Here is a 21,113-nt window from a genome sequence, read left to right on the forward strand (position 1 = left end):
AGACACAATGACAAGAATTGCTGTATATGGTACTTTACTTCATTGAGTACAATTTTTCAAGGAGGAGAGGAGTTAAATGGTTCTAACTTCCTATAATGGGGATTTTCAAAAGCTTAGGAGGATACTTAGTAGCCAAGGAAGTGAAATAAGTTCCTAATTTAGTTTAATATTTAAAAATGATCACAGAATAAGAAACTTGTACCTTCAGGCTTGACTTCATCAAAATTCATGGCTAACCATCTTTCCTCTCCTCCCTCCATCCAATGTGTTATTAAGTGGAACCAGACTTACTCAACCTATTTATCTTTATTAACATACAGAGTTGTCCAATGATGATAAACTCTTCTCAAGGAGAGAGTAAGCTCAATCTTATTTGGGGGTATCCTATCAAAGGACTTTCTGAATTAGATGCCTTCAAGGAAATTACCAAGAAACCTGTAAAATAGTAGAGATTCCCACTTAAGACCTCTAAATTATTCTACAGCATTCCCTGGAGTGAGATGAACCTACTCCATTCACATCATGTACACTTAAAACAAAAACAAAACCCCAAAAGACTTTATCACTAGGTTTCATTTCGGCAAATTGCTTACTGTGACTTTACACTAACCTTTTTTTTTTGGTGAGGTTCCCTACACTTTTTTTTTTTGGATGTACTGGGCTTTGAACCTTAGCATGCGCTCTACTGCTGAACTATACCTCACCCTCCCTACGCTAACTTTTCATCAGTGATTTCTGTCATTGTTGAATGGCATGTGGCAGAATAAACAAAGAGAACATTTTCTGTTTTTTCATAACATACATGTAAGATAGGTTAATTACATATAACAGTGACACTAATTAGAGCTTGAGTTTAAAAAGTTACCTTATTAAAGGTCAAAATCAGATTGACGTAAGAGGATAGAAATGAACATTTTCTACAAATTTGATTGACTTGCACAAAAACAAGCCCGAAACAAGATTAATATCATTGATTAAATGTTTCTGAAATGAAAAATGAGGACTTCATAGTTGGTTTTCATTCTCAGTGTAAAATGCAAAAGTTCTTAACCATCATCATGCCTTGTGAATTTCATACTGACTTAAAAACTTCACCAAAAAAACCACTTAAGCTTCTAGGTATTGAAGACAGGAAGCTAATATGTCCTATTTAACTTAAATCTTGTAAACTAGATTTTTAAAATGGGCTAAAATACATACCTCTTAGGTGAAACTAAATTCTGGAATTAGAGAAAAATTAATTTTGAGAATTAATGTTGGCATTCTGCAGAGACTAAAACCAAATTCAGGCCTAGGCAAAACATAGTTAAAAATTTTCTAAACATTAATGTGCTATGGTGACAATAAATATTTGATTCCTGGGATAAAATTTGCCAGCATAAATGAACTCATTTCTGCTTACAAAAGATCAAATTTCTTACAATTAAAAAACACACTTACTTGCTGTGACAGTGCAACAGTAAGTCAATAATGAACGTCTGCCAAGCCTTTTCTTTACTAAGAGCATCTAAGGCTGTCGGAATCAAGGCAAAACATAACGTCATCACTTCCAATGCTTCACAGCAAACCTGTTCATCTTCCAAGTCTGGATCACAGCCTGCATTGGTCTGTAAAAATATAGTCAGGGAAAAATCACCCAGAGGTACATAAAGAAAAAAATCTCACACAACTTTAGGTTTGTCCTGAAAACATTACCTACTCACTTAGACCACTTGGCCTCAGCCTTTTTACCTGTAACTCTTGAGGCTCCTTTGGAAGAGTATGGAAATGACTATTAATAGATGATGAAATCTAATTCTATTATTTTGCTACATCCCAAGAAGGGCTAAAGGGGCACACTGAGGATACCACCAGCTTCTTTGTCCCTCAGGCTCCTAGAGACCTTCTGAATTGTATAATTCCACACCAACAATTATTCCTTCCTCAAGAATCACTCTGGCACTGCAGTCAGAGTATCTACTTCTCATCAGTTCCATTATGTACCTTACCTATATAGTGTCATTTTATTTGAAAGCAATCATCTCAGATGATTATTCAATGAAGGGTTTGAAGATTTTATAACCTAAAATATACCTGGGTAAGTAGCTAATAAATTCTAACCTGAATTTATCAATAAGTAACAGTTACAGTACTTGTCTGAAAAAGAATAGGCATTAAAATATTAGCTGAACCCAGCACTATACCAGACATACTACAGGACACCAGCATATATACTAGGCAAATCAGGGTTATGTTGGCCATAAAAGGGAAGCTCCTATAACTTAATTTATTTAGCAGCAGCTATCAGGGGTAGGGACATAACAAAATCAGAGTCAAACATAGCCACTCTTCTGTAGGTAATTTGATTAATCTAATAGATCAATGATGACACTTAACTGGCTGACATTCTATTTTTTGACTGCTTTAAGAGAGTCAAAAATACTCAAATACCATGATACTACAACTGACAGCTACCTAAACCAAAATTTACATAGGACAGAAAGATGATGAAAGAATAGAGAACGGGAGAAAGCAAATTCAGTATGAAACAATTATATCTGATCCCAGTGACAAGTAGAAAAGGACAGTTGCATATTAAGAAAAAGCAGACTCATGGCATGATTCTGAATTAACTAATTAACTATTTTCAAAGTAAAATATTACTGTATACTCATCTTAACTATAGCTACCAGTTAATTTTTAACCACTAAGATATATGTGATTTGACTTTTAAAGATGACAGATGTAATTCAGCCTTATGTACAATTAAACAACATTTATTTTAAAAGAATAAATTTCTGTGGTAATTCTTACCTTCTCATAAATTTTAGTGATTTCTTCATTTGGGCTAAACACTAGCTGTAATGCCCCACATCCTGATGCCCAGATAATTTTTTGTATAGCTCTAATTACACAAATATCAGGCATATATCTTGAAGCCTACAAGATAATGAATAAATAAAACTGTTGGTAAGAGTAGCAGAGTGAAATAATCACTAGAAAAGCAAAAATGTTTCTCTCTGAAAGGACACAGGAATGGCTATGAAGTAGTACCAGTGTCTTGAGGCTCCCAAGTAGCCTTTATCCCATTACTTTGCTTAACAGCAACACCACAAAGTATGCTTTCCAAGTTATTATCTGGCCCTGTACTACTTTCAGAAGAATCTTAAAAAGACTACAAATGTGATCTAATCATTCCGCTCCTAGTTTTTTACCCAAGAGAAAAACTCTATGCCCATACAAACACTTGTACAGAATGTTCACAGCAGCTTTATTCACAGCCAAAAGAGAAACAATTCAAATGTCCTTCACCAAGTATATGGATAAATACAATGTGGAATATTCATAATGGGATATTACTCAGAAACAAAAAGGATAATTCTCAAAATCATTATTCTGAGTAAAAGCAGCCAGACATAAAACAACAGTGTATGATTCCATTTATATAAAATTCTCAAAAGTGAAAACTATATAGTGACAAAAGATTAATGGTTATCTGAGGCCAGGGATAGAGGGAAGAACAGACTGTAAAGGGGCATATGGAAAAGAGTGATGGACATGTTTTGTGTCTTGTCCGTGGTACAGGTTTGACACATGTATGTATTTGTCAAAATTCACTAAACTATATACTTTAAAAGGATGCTATTCATTGTGCATAAAGGTGATTAAACCAGAAGGTACTAATATTAACATTAGACAGAATTCAAGTTAAAGGAACTTTATCTAGACTGTGATTAAAGTGGGTGGGCCTAGGAAGATTAAGCTCCAAATTGTGATAAGGGTTGTTTCTACATTAACAGAGGGTCAAAGTGAAAGAAACGAACCTTTCAGAATTTAAGACCTTTAAAAGTTTAATACTTACCTCATCAGATATTTGCTGAGCAAGACGAATTGACACATTTCTAAGCATGCATTCAGATGAGGGATTAGGAATGCTCTGAAGGGCACTTTGTAGCACCACTGCTTGATCATGAGTAACTTGGTTGACCTGAAAAAAGATAAAACATTTTACTTGAATACCATGTACATAACCAGATCAAATTGTTTGTTCTTCATTTATCACCACTCCCTCAGGATGACCTCTTCTGTGTATACACTATATAACCTGTGGTAACTTACACAAAAAGCTCTTCACATTGCCAACAATGTGGGCCTCTTCTTTTTCTTCTGCAGGCAAGTGCCACATATCCCTCTGCAAACCCTCATTCTAAATCAGTTAAACGAGTCTCTACATGTGGGTTCAGCCTAACTTGTAGAGGTAAATGATAAACTGAACTGACTGGTTCTAACCCTAATTAGAAACTCAGTGAAGTACTCCAACATGCATGCCCCTGGGCAGACCCTGCTCCCATTCACCCTGGTCATCCAATCTTTCTTAGAAAAGGAGAAAAATTAAGGAATATCACTAACAGAATAAAAGTACTAATGTATAAAATGTACCAGTGTTTCATTTAATATTATAACCAAGTTTTTAAGTCCATAAAGAAGATTACTTTTAAATAGTTATTAGTCACACAATTTTGACTGCCTTTCAAATTCTAACTACTGTTCCCTATATTGTAAATATTTCTACAACAGTATTTTTAAAACAAGTCTGTTATTGCCTTTAGCTCCCACTGTGAGCTCCTTGAAATTAGAGGCTATCATGTACCTTTGTATCTGCAGCTGCACATTTTCTGAATAAATAGAGAAAATTAAAAGTGGGAAGCATGTAGTTGTTTCCTGTGTACTTCATGAAGCACCCATGTCAGGGATAATGATAAGAATCTGTTTTTATCTTAACAAGAACACTATATATATATATATATATATATATCCTAACAAGCATGGTACCTTCAATACAAAACAATTTAAGACTTAGGCTATTTTTTCCTTTATCCTTTTTAGTGAAAATTTCTAACATATATGAAAGTGGAGAGAATAGTATTATAAACTCACATGTACCCATTGCTTAGCTTCAACAATTATGAACAAAGGACCAGAATTATTTTGTCTAACCACTCCCCCTCACTTTCCATCCCCTCCCTAGGATTATTTTGAATCATATCTTAGCTACCATAAAATTTCATCTGTAAATATTTCAATAGTTATTTAAAAATTATTTATGTCCTTTTAAACATAATCCCAGTATCATCACACTTAAAACAATTCTAAATGCTATTACCACAATTATATGATTATTATAATATCACATATCTAATCAATATTCTAGTCTCCCTAAGACCTAAACTGTTTCTAAAAAAGAAAAGCTTCTATTCCTAACGCTTTTATCTTCTGTTGGTAACTTAGTAAACCATCACTTACAATGCATAAAAAGGAACTCAAATGCATACTTTGATCTCTCATTAATAGGCACTAAATTCCAGCATGTCTTGAGAATCTTAATGGATCAAGTATGCCACCAAAGCAAAGACAGTCAAAATAAGCTCAGAACTGGAGGTTAAGCCTGTCAAAGTGTGGAGTCTGGCAATAAGCTAAATCAATTACAGCTAACGCCCAAACAGCATGGGGGAATTAGATAAGACCCTCTGTGCAGTCAAAAATCTGCATGTAACTTTACAGTTGGCCTTGAGTATCTGTGATTCCATACAACCGAGGATTGTGTAGTACTGTAGTATTTATTGAAAAGCCTGTGTGTAAGTGGACCCATGTAGTTCAAACCCATAATGTTCAATAGTTAATTGTACATCTTTTTTTTTATTACCACCTATGTCAATATATCTGCTAGATTTGGGCCCAGATGATTCCTATGGAGTTTTTATAAGGTTTAAAATAAACTAAAGTCTATGTGGGGTTTTTGTGGTTCCATACAATTTTAGGATTATTTGTTCTAGTTCCATGAAGAAATGTCAGAGATATTTTGATAGGGATTGTATTAAATCTGTAGATTGCTTTGGGTAGGTATGAACGTTTTAACAGTATTAACTCTTTCAATCCATGAACATGGACATCTTTCCATTTCTTTGTATTCCAACTTCCTTTATCAACATCTTATTGTTTTCAAATAGGTCTTTCACTTCCTTGGTTAAATTTATTACTAGGTATTTTATTTTTTTGATATGATTGCTTTCTTGATTTCTCTGTTCATTATTAGTATACAAAATGCAACAGAGTTCTGTATATTAATCTTGTATTCTGCAACTTTACTAAATTCACTTATTAGTTCTAATAGTTTTTTTTGGTGGAGTCTTTAGGGTTTTCTATATATAGTATCATGTCATCGGCAAACATTGATCCAGCAATTCCAGTCCTGAGTATAAATCTAAAGAAAGTGAAAACACTAACTCGAAAAGAAATATATAAACCCCAATGTTCACAGCAGCATCATTTACAATAGCCAAGATATGGAAGAAACTTAAGTATCCATCAACAGATAAAGAAAACGTGGTGTGTATATGTATATATATACACACAATGAAATATTACACAGCCATGAAAAGAATGAAAGCTGCCATTTGTGACTACAGGGATGGACATTGAGGGTATCATGCTTAATAAAATAAGTCAGACCGAGAAAGACAAATACTGTACATTTTCATGTATATGTGGAATTTAAAAAAATAAAACAAACAAATATAACTAAACAGAAACAGACAACTAGTGGTTACCAGGAAAGGATAGAGGTGGGGGAGGGTTAAGATAAGTGAAAGGAATTAAGAGGTTTGTTTGTACCAGTAGGTATAAAATAAATGTTATAAGGATGTAAGATACAGACAGTATATTATAGTAAGTTTATATGGAGTATAATCTACAAAATATCAAATCACTATGTTGCATACCTGAAACTAACATTGTAAATCAATTATTAGTCAACAAAAAAAATAAACATATAAATAATAATTGAAAGTCAAACAGGATTTAAGGGAGCAGGGAAGAATTGTCCTATCAGAGTACAGTCAGTGAAAAGCATTTGTACTTTTAATAGAAGGAAACCTCTAAAATGAAGGACCACTGGAAAGGAACATTCTGAATTAACTTTAAACTCTATACTTTTGCTAAGTTGCTAAGAAGTTTAACTTTAAAAACCACCATCTATTATTATTATTATAGAGAGTCTTTTTAAAAGTCTGTATTACCGATGCCATAGGATTCACGCCTTCTACACCTGGCTGACAAGCTTCTGCCACAGCTCGAACATGGCCGTAGCCAATGGCAGTAAGCAACAGCTTCGCTATTTTAAGAGCATTGAGGTAGGCACCCCTTCGAGTTTCCATATCTGCATTTGGCAGAAAGTTGTTTCTGGTTAGCATACTCAGGACAAGGGGTAGGCCACCACTTTTTAAGAAGTGAAATTGAAAATCTGAAGAATCATCAGCCAGAGGTGCACCAGCAGGCATTAACAAGGCATAGACTACCTGGAAAAAAGAAGAAGAACTGTATCAATGGTTTTTAAAAGATAACTTCTATTTTCCTTACCATCAATGATTTAAAATTTTCCTGTATTTTGAAATTCAAAAATATTTCATTACAATTTTACCTGTGTTATTTACATTACCATTTAAAAGGTCAAATCTGAAGAGCATGAAATAAATTCAGAAAGTAAAAACCAACCTCTGTCAGGTATAGCACTTGTGAGGCTGAAGGACCAAAGAAAAGCGAGTCAAGAGATGGACTAAGGCTGCTTTCTCCAAGTTTGGCATGGTCCAAACAAATAGCTCTTAATTTTTCTATTGTTGTGCTATCTGTAAGAAAAAAAGAGTCCAAAACAAAACATAATTCATGTGGTCATAGTATTTCACTTTTGATATTCTGAAGACTACTTTAGTATGGAGTAACAATAAATTCAGTTGAGTTATAGGCTCAAACTTCACAAGATATAACCAGATCTGGATTGATTTAAAAAAAAAGTCACCATCAACCAGGGCTCTTTAATCAGTCAACCCAAACACAAAGGAAGCAGTCGCCTCTTACTCAGACTTCAAATCGACATGTCCTCCTCAGGCACTGGAGACCAAAAAAATACACTTCAAAAGGAAGATGTTCTTATTGAAAATAACAAAACAGAAAACATGACAAGCTCTTCCTTCTAACTTCTCTATTGTTGGCCTCCATGACACTATGCACTAACTGGTTTGTTATACTGAAAGCAGCTTAGTGGTACCCTTAGAAACAATCTTAAAAAGCTAACCAAAAAAAAGGGGGGGGGGAGGAACTGCAGCTTTGATTTTTTTGATCATAATATTAAAAGATGAATTTCATTTAAATCACAGTGAAAAGATTAAAAAAAAATCCTATCATTAGCTACCACTCAAACTTAATAGTTAATCACCTTCAAAAAGTATTTCAATAAATTATTTCTGAGGTAAATGCCAGATGATTAAAATATCACTTAAAAATTTTTTTTAAAAAGTAAGATGTTTTCAAGAAAACTTTTTTTTTTGGGGAATAAAGATAACTGGAAATTACTGTAATTTCCTTAACACGTTGATCACCACCATCACCCAAATCTGGGTAACAGCTGTGTTTCCTCAGGGGCACTCAATCCACAGGGCAAGCTAATTTTTACAGGCCTGGAAATATCTTACCAAAAAATCTTCAATTTGTGTTAAAATTGTTGGTACTCCCTATTCTGAAGGGACAGTGACATATAACTAAATGAAATATTAAGTTTTAATAATGAAACATTTGTGAATATCTCCTCATGTCATTAAATATTCATCCCCTATATCATTTTTCTGAATTTTTTCTTTTTCTGTGGAGGGGAGGGGTAAATTAGGTTTCTTTCTTTTTTTCTTTTTAATTTTTATACAGAGGTACTGGGGATTGAATCCAGGACCTCATGTATGTTAAGCATGCACTCTACCACTGAGCTACACCCTCTCCCATATCATTTTTAATTAACAATTAAAATAACATGTCACTTTACCAGTATTTAAGTTTAATCTCTTTAACAGTGGGTGTTTAGGTTTTCCTCTAATTTTTCCCCCAACATTAAAGATCCTAGCAGCTAAATCTTTGCAGTACTTCATCAGGAAATAATCCTGCAAGCAGAAGGAACGGCAAGGTCTAAGACTTCTGAAATATATCACCAAATTACTCTCTAAAAAGAAACCAATTCATATGTGCTATCTGAGAATATCTTACTTAGTTTAAAAATATTCTAAGTAAAGAATGGAGGCAAAATAGGAGAAAAGAAACAAGAGGTCTAAGAAAAGGAAGCACTGAATTTTAAGTAATTTATCGTTGTTGGATTATAGCTTATTCATTTGAGAGATCTGAACAAAATCATCTTAGTGGCCATTCTAGCTTTAGCATTCATGAACCTAAATGATCTTAGGTCTCTGATTATAAACATACTCATTTAACAAAATATGGAAAACAGAGAAAAATTTAAACTGCTCATAATCCTATCATCCAGATACAGTTAAGATTTTAGTTTACTTCTTTCTAGTCTTCTCTGAAAAGACACTTAAGCCTAATCAATTATATGATTATAGCAATGTACTATTAAAAAGTATAGAAAAGGATGAGCAATAACACACAGGTTAACGGTACAAACCTTGGAGCCCAAATGCACGTATTATCCCAGAACTGCCATTTAACTTGTGTGTCCCTGGTCAAAAGTAAGTTAATGTCTCTGTGCCTCAGTTTCCCCATCTTTAAAATACAAATAAAAATTCTATAATAATCCCCTCATAGGGATGTTGTGAAGTTTAAATGAGTTAACAAGTGTCAAGTGCTTTTAATAGATTTTGGCGTATTTTAAGATACTAGTAAGACCAAAATCCTAGGAAAAAGGAATGTCTGAAGAAGAAAAGCAACTCATTTGGCTTGGTAAAGCAATATACATTTTAACTTCTCTTTACCAAGCAAGAACCTGTTTTCCTGATGCATGTAGATAAAGGTCACAGGAGCCCCTGAGCACAGTTTAGGTTACAAGAGATTACATTACCTACAGAGATGACTGTAGAAGTTCTAAGTTTAACAGCAAATCATAATGAAGGCACTTGACTTCAGGCAAAGATTCAGAATAGAGGTAAAGTCAATGACTACAAAAAAGCTACTAATTCCGTCTTGTTTTTCCCTCTTTTTAAAATAAGTGCATGCGTGCACAAACACTAAATAATTACCCAAATGTTAGAAACAGAATTTATAACTACTTCCTCTTCTTAGAGCCCCTGCTTCCTTTCTTAAAGAAGAGTGTGTGCAGGCACGGGCACACATACGTAGTAACCATAGCGAGTAGGTTAACATTTGTTGGGTACTGATTAAATACCAGTCACTAGGCTAGGGGTTTTCCATACATCACCCCATTTAATCCCTGTAATTCTATTAAATAGTTATTATTAGCCCAGTTTTACACATTAGGAAGCTCTGAGAAACTAAGAAAACTTATTCTAAAGCCATGGAGTAGCAACCTGAAGGAGCAGGATTTGAACTCAAGCCCATTTGAGTCCAAAGCCTATGATTTGTCTACTATCATACAATCATTACCGGTATTTTCAAAGCTGGGTATTTCAAATTTAGTATCAAATTTATACTTTGATTATACAAAATAGGATAAAAGCACTCTCAAATTTCCTGCTTGAGCTGCCAGGCAGGAGCTCCCTCTCGCCACCTGGTGGCATTATGCTCAAATCACAAGATCAGGGATGCTGAGATGGGTTTGTTTTCAAATATGTTGTGAAACTATAATTTGCATACATAAACAACTACAATTGTTACTCAGATACTAGTAAATAAAACAACACAAATTCCAAACAATACAGATAAAGGATATGGATTATATTAAAGTCAAATCATTAAGAAAAGCCTAATTTAAGAATCTAATTAATATCTGAACTGGTTCCGTATCATATGAATCAGAAAGCAAGATGCGAAAGATCAACATGGCGTCTACTTTAGAGAAAGGAGATAATGTAAATACATTACAGTTTTAAGAATTACCTGGGCCAATTACTGAATTGCATTTATCAGCAATGCATCAACAAATCTCATTAAAAGGAGAATTAATATTAAAAAACTTGAAAGGATAAAGAAACAGGAGTTAAAGGAACATCAGAGATGTCAGTAAATTACTGAAGGTGTAGGGGGGATAGAAAATATCTGGCTGAGCTGAATCAAGAAGTGCTTTTCATGGGGTAAGAGAAAAGGGGAACAGTACCTATAAATAAGCATCCCAAGAAATCCTAGAAAGGCTAAGGATATGAAAACAAAATATATTTGACAAGGTATAGATGAATTAAAGATCTGAAAGTAGAGTGGCTGAAATCTGCACAAGAAGCAAATTTCTTTCCCACCTTCCTCCCCAACAGACTGACGAGCTTCAGAAGCAGATTTCTCACTAATGTAGAGATCAGACAGAACTATGAAATACAGAAAGACTAAGAAGATGGATTAGTACCAGTATAAACTCATGTTTGTTTTTTTGATACGGGGGGGGGGAGGGGGACGCGGGTGTGTGTGTGTGTGTGTTACTTCCTCAGTCCAATGAAAAGGCCTAGAAAACAAGGACATCCCAGTAGCAATGACCACAATTTAGCCCTCAGATTCTGGTTCTAAATATCCTTTCACTAAAAGGAGAAATGCCTGATTCTAAGGTTGGAATAAAGAAAGTTCTAGATAAATTTTAAATACCTTGTGCCAGAAAGTAAAAACTATTCAAAAGATGATGAAGCTGTATAAAAAGGCACTGGATTCATGTAAAAAAAACAAAAAACAAAAAACAGTGGGTCCATCCACTGACCATACCAGGAACAACTGAGCATCAAAATAACTAATGATTATAATGGCTATAACCCAATGGATAAAATAAAAATCCACGAATAAATAGCGGTAACATATAATTTATATAGCAGAAGGCAAAGCTCTAGATTATAGTAGAATGCCAGCATGCTTGTTTGTTGGAAATACACAATGAAGTATTTAAGGATGATGAGACATTAGACCAGCAAATTACTCTCAAATGGTCCTTTAAGTCCTTGAATTGTACTTCCAACTTTTCTGTAAGGCTGTAAAAGTTTCCAAATAAAATTTTAAAACAAAAAAAAATTTTTTTTAAGTTGTATAGGATTGAATGATCCAGTCCAAGTCTCTCTTCTTCCACAAGCTCTGTTATTTTTAGTGCATAATTTTGTAGACTGTTAGGTTTTAGAGGAAAACACATATATTAGAGCAGAAACACTGAAATGTGTGTTCAAGGAAAAACAAAATCTTATGGAAAAGGATCACTTGGAGGAAGATCTTCAAAATTTAACAGTAGAATATCCGGGGGGCAAAAAGTAAATAGAAGAGCTGGAAAAAGTTAAAGGTATCACCCCAAAGCTGGAGTAAAATTAATGAGAGAAAGGAAAAGGAAAAGATAAAATCAGATTTAGTAGATTCAACACCACAGCCAGGCATTTCAAAGACCCACAAAAAGCAAAACACTGGGAAAAAAATTAGCAAAGAACACAAAACTCCCACAAATTAGGAATCTCCAGGCCCACTGAATACCCATCACAAAACAGACTGCTCAAAGGCATCTATCTCATCATCAAATTTCAAAACACAGTGTTAAAACCAAAACTTCCAGAAAGAAAGATCAAAAGCAAAGGAACAGAACTCAGGAGCACTTTGGTCTTCATACCAATGTTACCAACTAGATAAGAGTAAATTTTCTACCTACAATTCTATACCCAAACTACTCATCAAATGTGAGGGTTAACCATTCAGGTAAGTAATGTTTCAAAAACAAAAACCAAAACTACCTCCTATGTACTCTTTCTGAAATAAATGCAGGAGGGTGTGCTTCAGCAAAATGAGATGGCAGCTCAAGAAAGGCTTGAGATGTGGGAGCCAGTGAATAGGGATCTGCCATAGGAAAGTTGAAGAAAGAAGCCCAAAAATGGTAGCTGTGTAGTAAACAACCAGAAGAGAGGAGGCAGGAGAAAAGTTCCAGGACAACAGGGGAGCCAAGATTATACAATACACATAATTACAGAAAATTATTTTGAGAGGTTATTAGAGAATATGTGGGAAGAATCAGCGATAGGTATATAGAAAATCAAGAAAATGAAAAGGGGGAAATATTAAGTTCTAAAAAAAAAAGTTGTCATTAATCCAGCAAAATACTTTTCATGTACTCTGGAAAAAGTAAATGCTGAATATGAATTTAAGAAAAAGTTCAAAGGATGTGGGAGTAAGATAAATTTTCATTTACACAACAGAAAACCAGTAGGTATCTAAAACTGATATAAACAGTTGTATGAGGTGTTATTTACAGATGGTAAGAATAAAAGCTACAAATTGAAAGTAGCTGTTTCCCAGGAATAAAAAAGGAACAATGCTTAAGGGGAGGTATAGCTCAGTGGTAGAGTGAATGCATAGCATGTGTGTTAAAAATAAATTATAAACTGTTAAAAATAAACAAACCTAATTTTTTTTTTTAAAAAAAGGAATAATGCTACAGATGACATATAACCCAAAACACAGTCCAGGGGTCAGTAAACTCTTTCTGTAAAGACCCAGATAGTCAATATTTAAGGCTTTGCAAGCCTTATTGTCTCTGCCACAACTACTGCTGTGCTAAGACAAAAGAAGCCATTGATAGTACGTAAATGAACCAGTATGGCTTGTACACCAATAAAACTTTGTTTATGGACACCAAAATTTAAATTTCATATAATTTTCGTTAAGTCACAAAATATTATTCTTTTGATTTTTCCTTCAGCAACTTAAAAATATAAAAACCATCCTTAGTTCTTGGGCCGTACAAAAACAGGCAGTGGGCTAGATTTGGCCTGTGAGCTTATATAGTTTGCCAACTCCTATCACTTTCCATCTAGGAACAGATTTTGCTAACATACCCTGTTACCGTCCAACATGTACTTTATCAACATTATTTAAAAAGAAAATTCTTACCTGGTGGCATAAGTTTCATAAGTACTCTTGCTCCATCTCTAAGAGGTGGCATATTTAGGCTGCTACCCAAGTCTGCAACTTGCCAAAGGAAAGAGATGTATCTGGGATGCAGCGACATTATCTAGAATACAGAACACACAAAATATTCACCTGTATATTACACCACCCCAAAAGAAAAACTCCCAAATAAATGTTTGTTAATTTCCACACTTTTGCTTTTGTCATTTCTACCCTAAAATGGTTTGCCTTCCCCATCTTCTGACCTTTACAAATCTTTCATGATGCAGACTGAATATATTATCCAAGCCACCTCCAGTAATTTCTGTGTGACAGCCTTTTCACTATTTTGTTAAACTATTCTTCTCACACATACAAGTTAGACTCTGTATATACAAATGGCTGCCATGCCCACTAATAGTTAAAATTCCCGATCCAACTGTTGTAAGGAGCCAATCCTTCTGACACTGGAGTGGCTAATATTATTGTAGCCATTAAAATTCTTGTGGGGAGAGATGGAAGGAGAGGGCAGGGAAGGGAGTAATCAATGTTTCTTTAGAAATAAGGTATGTTACTCACAATCTGAAAAAGACTGTAATATTTACCTACAGAAACAGTTCTGAAGAATTCATTTTTGTGGCACAAATACAAAATACAGTGGCATTTTTATCAACATATTAAAAAGTTATAATTAAATTGTATAATAGGCTAGTTTTATGTAAATATAACACTATACACAGAAATGTGGCTTTAAATTTCAACCAAGTTACAATCACCTCTCAGAGGGATCCATTCTGAAGTTAATGGTTAACTGTACAGTTATTTGATATTTTGCTACAATAAATTATAAGCTCAAGAAAAAAGAACTATTCTGTGTACTTTACTCTCAAAGAATCTAGCCTAATGCCTTCCATATAGTAACTCAAAACTATCTACTCACCACTCCGGGCAAACAGCTTTCCACCTCTGGATTGGGACCATCACTGTAATGATTACCATGGTTTCCAGGAGATCCAGTTGAAGAATCAGAAGAGCTATCAGGACTTGAAGGCATGTTGGAACTTATTTGTGTAAGTTTGGCTGTAATCAGCTGAAAATGATATATTATTTTAGCATCAAAGACAATGAAAAATACACAAAACAGAAGTAGTGACCTATCAACAAAAACAAAAACCTACATGCTACACTTTTAGAAATATGTGTTGCTCAACACAATCATTTAAATAGTTTTGTGTCTAGAAAACTTTTCCTCTACTGTACTGTAGGTACCATAATGCCTGTATTATTTAGTGTTATAATTCAAACACCTAATACAGAGCCTCACACATAACAGATCCTAGGTTAACATTTATTGAATGAAATGTTGACTACTAAAAATCAAAGTCCCAGGTTTGATTTTCTTGAAAAGTTTGATTATTATAGATACTTACTGATTTATCTTTTAAGTTTAATTGTCCAATCAACTTTCTATCATCTGCAGGATCTATCAGTTCACCGCCAACAAAGAGCTCAATTTTTGTATGGGCTACATTGGCTTTGATACGATTGAGAATACATCGTCGTACTGAACCGATTGTATCATTTGTATGAGACCATACATCCAAGTCATCAACCTGTCTGCCCTGGTTTGGAAATCGAACTATAAAAGAGAGGTGTTTACCACGGAAAGCTCTGGGGGGAAAAAAGGGGAAAACATCATCATATTCAGCAGACTTTCAAATCTTCTTGCAAAGAAAATAAAGCTAAGAATTTAACTGAATATTTTCTTATTAAACAAGAGAAAGTGAGTTAAGGACACATTATTTTCAGGATCTTGAAAATATTTACTGTTCCTTTTAACTACAATTATTTTAAGTAATTTTCAAAACACAACCATCATATTCCATTGTTGTTACTCTTGTACCTATGGTTTATAGGTGTCTAGCTACAAGACATTAAAACAGAGACATAAGCAACATTTCATTTGTTTTTATGCTATAAAAGCCCAACTAAGACTATTTTTAAAATGTGGAAGATAAAATTTATCTTGAGAATATAAACAAAAATTTCAAGATGTACATTTTTTTCTGAAAATTCTTAATATCAAAATTCACCCCCAAAATGCTATTTATGTTACCATATTACCTTTTTGCAGGTAAGATAAAAAATAAAAATAATATTCAAGGAGCAATTTTAATAATTTCCATGGTTAGAAAGAGAACTCTTAAAATACTAATGGCTCTCATTCTATAAATATCTCTAAGGTATACATACTATTTGAATTTACTAAATGGTGAGACCTTAAGAGAAAGGTTAGCAGATGAGGAGATTAGTGAATTAGTTGAGGGCAATTTTAAGAGGCACAAACTTCCAGTTACAAAACAAATGAGTCACGGGGTGATAGATGGTAACTAGACTTATGGTGATCGTTTTGTAATGTGCAGAAATATCAGATCATTATGTTGTGTGTGTGTTGTAGATCAATTATACTTTAAAATCAGACAAATTCATAGAAAAAGAGATCAGATTTGTGGTTTTGGTGGGTAGGAGGGAATGGGGCATCCCATTCTCGTCACAAGAGTGTATTTTCTTTTTCTTTTCTTTTGTATCTATGAGATGATGGATGTCGCTCAAACTTTTTGTGGTAATCATTTCAAGTCGTACTAAGTCAAATTATTATTCTGTACACCTTAAACTTATAAAGGCTCTATGTCAATTATATCTCAATAAAACTGGAAGAAAAAAGAGAAATGTTAGTACACCATTTGAAAATATATCTTGCTATACTGGCTATCTGTTAAAGCACCTTTTAGGGGTTCTTTCCAATTACTCTGCAGTCTGACTATGCTATTCCTTTAACAGTGTAAACGAATGGTACCAAAACACTTCAACTGCAAAATACCCCTGGAAACACTTAATAAGTAATATAGTCAATGGGGAAAAAAAACCCAGAATAAAAAGAAACTAGACTTAATGAGTGAGAATGCCCTACCATAAAAACGAAAACAAACAAGACAGATCCTAGAAAACGAAACAAAAAATTCTGTATGATATAAATAATGTTTTTAATAGGCAAGACACCAATATTTGCAAAAATGAAATGTTTCATAACTCTTCTTCTTCCTATACATCACTTTAAAAAACTCAAATGGCTAGGAAAATAACAAATAATTAAGTAGCACTAGTAGATCAGTTACTCACAAACCTTGACATAGGTAGAATTGTTCTTTCCTCATGATAATCGCTGTCACATTCATTTATATACTCCCTTAACACAGTTAATACTCGAACCATTCGAACAGCTTCCTGTCTTGCACAATTAATACTGTCTTTGTCACCATCCAAAACACACAATGTGTCATAGGAGGCTTTTAAACGATCAAAGCAAGACTGAATGAAGTCTTCATGGATTACCACCTACAAATAATGGGCCAAAGAAAGACAGTTCAAATTGTTTTCAAAAGTAAAAATTAAATATACACATGAAACAGTAATCTAATTAAAGATGGCAACAATTTAAATGTAGATCTCAATTAACCATGATCATATTTAACTAGAGTCTATACTGATAATGAAAGACACTATGTATCATCAAAAGAAGCTAAAGTTACGTAAATTAGTATAAATTAAATACACAAAAAATGAACTTCAGGATTAGGCATTAGAATCAAGAGATTCAGCTGTAATCTCTTGTCATAATTATATGCAAATTAATCACTTCAAGATAAGTATCAAAATAAGACTCTTCTATACAGCATTTTGTGTAAGAGAAATATGGACTGAATGTTTTAGATATGTTTTTAACGAGAGTTGAAACAAAAACAATTTCTAGTTAATTCTGAATTAAAGAAAGAAATTCTTCCTCGGTTCAATCCTCAGTACTTCCATCAAAATAAATGAACCTAATTACCTCCCCCAAGAAAAAAATTTTTATAAACAAGAGTTCTTCATAAGAATTCAAACTTGTGGAAGTTTTAATACATGTCAGTCCTCACCTGATTGACCTGTAGCCTTGGACCAAGGTTTGTGTATATCTCTTTAAGCAGATCTATAGCTCTGCTGGCAATATCGTCATTGCTTTGAATCACGACCTAGGTTCAAAAAGATTCAAGTGTAAATACTTTCAATAAATATTTCAGTTGGGCATTTCAATTCAAACTATACTTTCAGTTATTTTTAATACAGTATTCAATAATTTAAAAAGAACATTGATTTTGATAATTAAGTAAATCAAGTAAAATTAAAGTGAGAAAACAGACCATAAATACAATGAAAGCAAAACTCAAGTCTTTGAATAAAGCAATTTGTTTACGAATGGAAGAAACATTTTACTAAGAATAAAATATGCTTTGATCAGTATTATTTAACCCTGCAATTCAATACCTTGGTAACCAAGTAGTGAGACACTAAAGAAGGAATTCAAATTAGTTAAAAGAAATAAAAGGTTATATGAAAAACATCTTAGCATAAAGGGCCACCCACGCCATTTCTATAGATCTTTATCACTCATCTAATATCAGTGAGTTTCAAACTATGTGCATAACTCCAGAAGTGATAAAGAGTTAGGGATGATCCCTATAATAGGCTTGGGAGGGGAAGGGGGTGAAGCACAGGGAGACTAAGTCAAAAGAAAAAACAGGCTCCCACTTCAACTAGTTTTACATTTTGGAATACTGTGTAAATTCTGATTTTTCAAAAGGGTTTCTCCTGTTTAAAAATGTTGAAAACCACTTACTAAATGAAAAGTTTGAATAATCAAATACTGAGTCTTTGTCTATGATTTGCAGAAAAATATTTCTTATCCCCAAAACAATATAAATTGCTGTGAACAGGTCAGATTTTTTTTAAAGATAGGAATAATATATTAATACTATACTACAAAAACATGGATGGAACTTGAGGGCATTATGCTAAGTAAAATAAGTCAGAATGCTGTATGATCTCACTTATACGTGGAATCTAAAAAAATAAAATCAACATAAACAAAAAAATTGAACTCATAGATACAGAGAACAAATTGGTGGTTGCCAAATGGGTGAAGGAGTTCAAAAAGGTAGAAACTTCCAGCTATAAAATAAATTAAGTCCTGGGGACGTATGGACAACATAATGACTATAGTTTAATAACACTATATTGCATTATTTGAAAGAGAGTAAGTGCTAAAAGAGTAAATCTTAAAAATTCTCATCACAAGGAAAAAAAATAATTGTGTGGTGATAGATTTTAAGGACTTATTGTGGTAATCATTTTGCAATATGTACACATCATTATATTGTTATACCTGAAACTAATATAGCATTGTATGTCAATTATATCCCAATAAAAAATATAGATATATATTAATACTAAAGGTGAAAACATTAGCCTTAAAATAGGTAACACTTTACTCCCTCAGGTATTTAATACCACAATTTAAACAGAGCTGATAAAAGTAATACATTCATTATCCTTTCTAAATGAAGCCTTCTCTTCTGTCCTCTATTTATTTTAGTATTAAATGTATAATAAGCTAAAACTGAAACAGATCTACACTGAATAAAAAAAGGGAAGAAAATAACTTCCATGGAGAGGCATGAAAGATTTGTATGTTTAATGCACTTCTAAACACATTTAGAACAGACAGATTCTAAGCCAAGACAAAAAGAACATCAGTGGCAGGAGGAAGAAGTAAAGAGAGAGATGAAAAAACCCTGTGACAAAAGACACAATAAGACAAAGATGAAGTGTCATTACCTCCTGGGATAAGCATCAGAGCAGCATACATACATACAATTCACATGTAAAACTGATTCCTTACCTATCTGAAAAACTACATCAGATACAATGCTTACAAAGTTCCCACTTTTCACTTACCCTCCAAAGGTAGTCTAATCCTATCAACTCCAAATCATCCATCATATATGCTCTCCTTTTTGCTACTAGTTTTCCTTCTCGACAATTCACAGCTTTGAAGAATCGCTCAAAACATTTCATTCCATTTTCAGTTAATAGAGAAGGATCAAGCTGAAGTACATTGCTTTCAAAGAAGTCCTTATTAATATCAGGATCCAAGTCTGGTTCATCCCCCATCAACTTGGAATACCACTTAAAACAGGCTTCACGATCACAAAGGTAAACTGCATTCTCCGCTAAGCATTTCCATATTTGTTTTGCCTGAGGAGCACATAGCCACAGCTGGCCATCCTTCAGTAAAAATCTTGAAAAACAAAAAATTAGCGATTAGATCTATATAATTTTTATCTTGAAAGGCAATCTGCATATATGGGAAGTAATCCATTTATCACAATTATATCTTAACTACAGGTAAAAAGATGTCCATTCTTTATCTTCTTAAAAAAACTTATTTCTCAACTTTTATCTGTTACTAAAAAAAATACTAGATATTAATTCATTCAATGAGCTCATAATTAAGCACCTACAACGTGCCAGGAACTCTGCTAGGTGATTTGACCTAAAACCGAATAAAAGATTTGTTCCCTGAACTTATCAAACAATTTAGTCTTTGAAACCAGCCATTATGAAAGCACGTTTAATAGGTTGAGTTTTAGCATTGTGCTTATATGATATCACTGGAGAAAGAGGTATTCTACCACATGACTTTCACAGATAACCAACTCACTGACAGTAAAGAGTTAAAACTGCTTAAATTTTAATATTTGCTGATGATCTGATCTAATATTCATCACTTAGTACTTGGTCATATTAAACAATAACCTACATATGACTTGAACTTTTTATGTCAGAATTCAACAGGATGCTTATCAATTATTCAGTGATCTTTTCTAGGGTCTTTTTAGTTTTGAGACTATTGGTTTACTCATTAAAGACAGACAATAATGGTGAATTCTGTTACAACAAGTCTTTTGGTTAGCTTTCTTTTTCTTTAAGCATTCATCCACCCACCCTGTCTACTATATCTCTGAGTGACAGAGAAAGAATACCTCATTTTATTCTGAAAAACTTAACACATTAATTTTTAGCTAATGTAATGGTGGCTTGTAACCAATCACAGAGTACGGTGAATGTATTTAATGTCAGTAGGTTCCCTCTCCATTTCAAAGCATTTTGAGATACTAACTCTAGTGCCTCTAATATTTTCATTAGGACTGCTGAGCTTAAAGAGGGCTTCTAGCACCTTAGTCCTACCTAACTAAACACTGTCATCTCTGGAAACTGAGGTCCAATGTGATAAAATGTGGCTGTTTTTGTTTTCTTTCTTTCGTTTGTTTTTTAAAAAACATAAGCAGAAAACTTTCTTTAAGCAAAAATTCCATTTGGAAGGCCAATGTATAAAAATAAAAGCACAGTTGCTAAAG

At 33.5% G+C, this 21,113-nt stretch overlaps 1 protein-coding gene across 4 annotated transcripts in view; it reads right to left on the minus strand.

Moving 5' to 3' along the window:
* Positions 1–21,113, minus strand: part of USP9X (ubiquitin specific peptidase 9 X-linked) — a 120,059-nt gene that overhangs the window by 34,759 nt on the left and 64,187 nt on the right. For all 4 annotated transcript variants that reach the window (XM_031445452.2, XM_031445451.2, XM_031445454.2 and 1 more), the window contains exons 16-26: positions 19,651–19,993; positions 17,793–17,888; positions 17,003–17,214; positions 15,249–15,489; positions 14,759–14,908; positions 13,822–13,942; positions 7,531–7,661; positions 7,056–7,334; positions 3,842–3,967; positions 2,794–2,919; positions 1,441–1,607 (exon numbers count right to left, since the gene is read on the minus strand). In XM_031445452.2, coding sequence (XP_031301312.1) covers positions 1,441–1,607; positions 2,794–2,919; positions 3,842–3,967; positions 7,056–7,334; positions 7,531–7,661; positions 13,822–13,942; positions 14,759–14,908; positions 15,249–15,489; positions 17,003–17,214; positions 17,793–17,888; positions 19,651–19,993 — 1,992 coding nt within the window. The remainder of the gene's footprint in view (positions 1–1,440; positions 1,608–2,793; positions 2,920–3,841; positions 3,968–7,055; positions 7,335–7,530; positions 7,662–13,821; positions 13,943–14,758; positions 14,909–15,248; positions 15,490–17,002; positions 17,215–17,792; positions 17,889–19,650; positions 19,994–21,113) is intronic.

This window comes from Camelus dromedarius, chromosome X, assembly GCF_036321535.1.
Source record: "Camelus dromedarius isolate mCamDro1 chromosome X, mCamDro1.pat, whole genome shotgun sequence".
In the NCBI taxonomy this organism is placed as follows: domain Eukaryota; kingdom Metazoa; phylum Chordata; class Mammalia; order Artiodactyla; family Camelidae; genus Camelus; species Camelus dromedarius.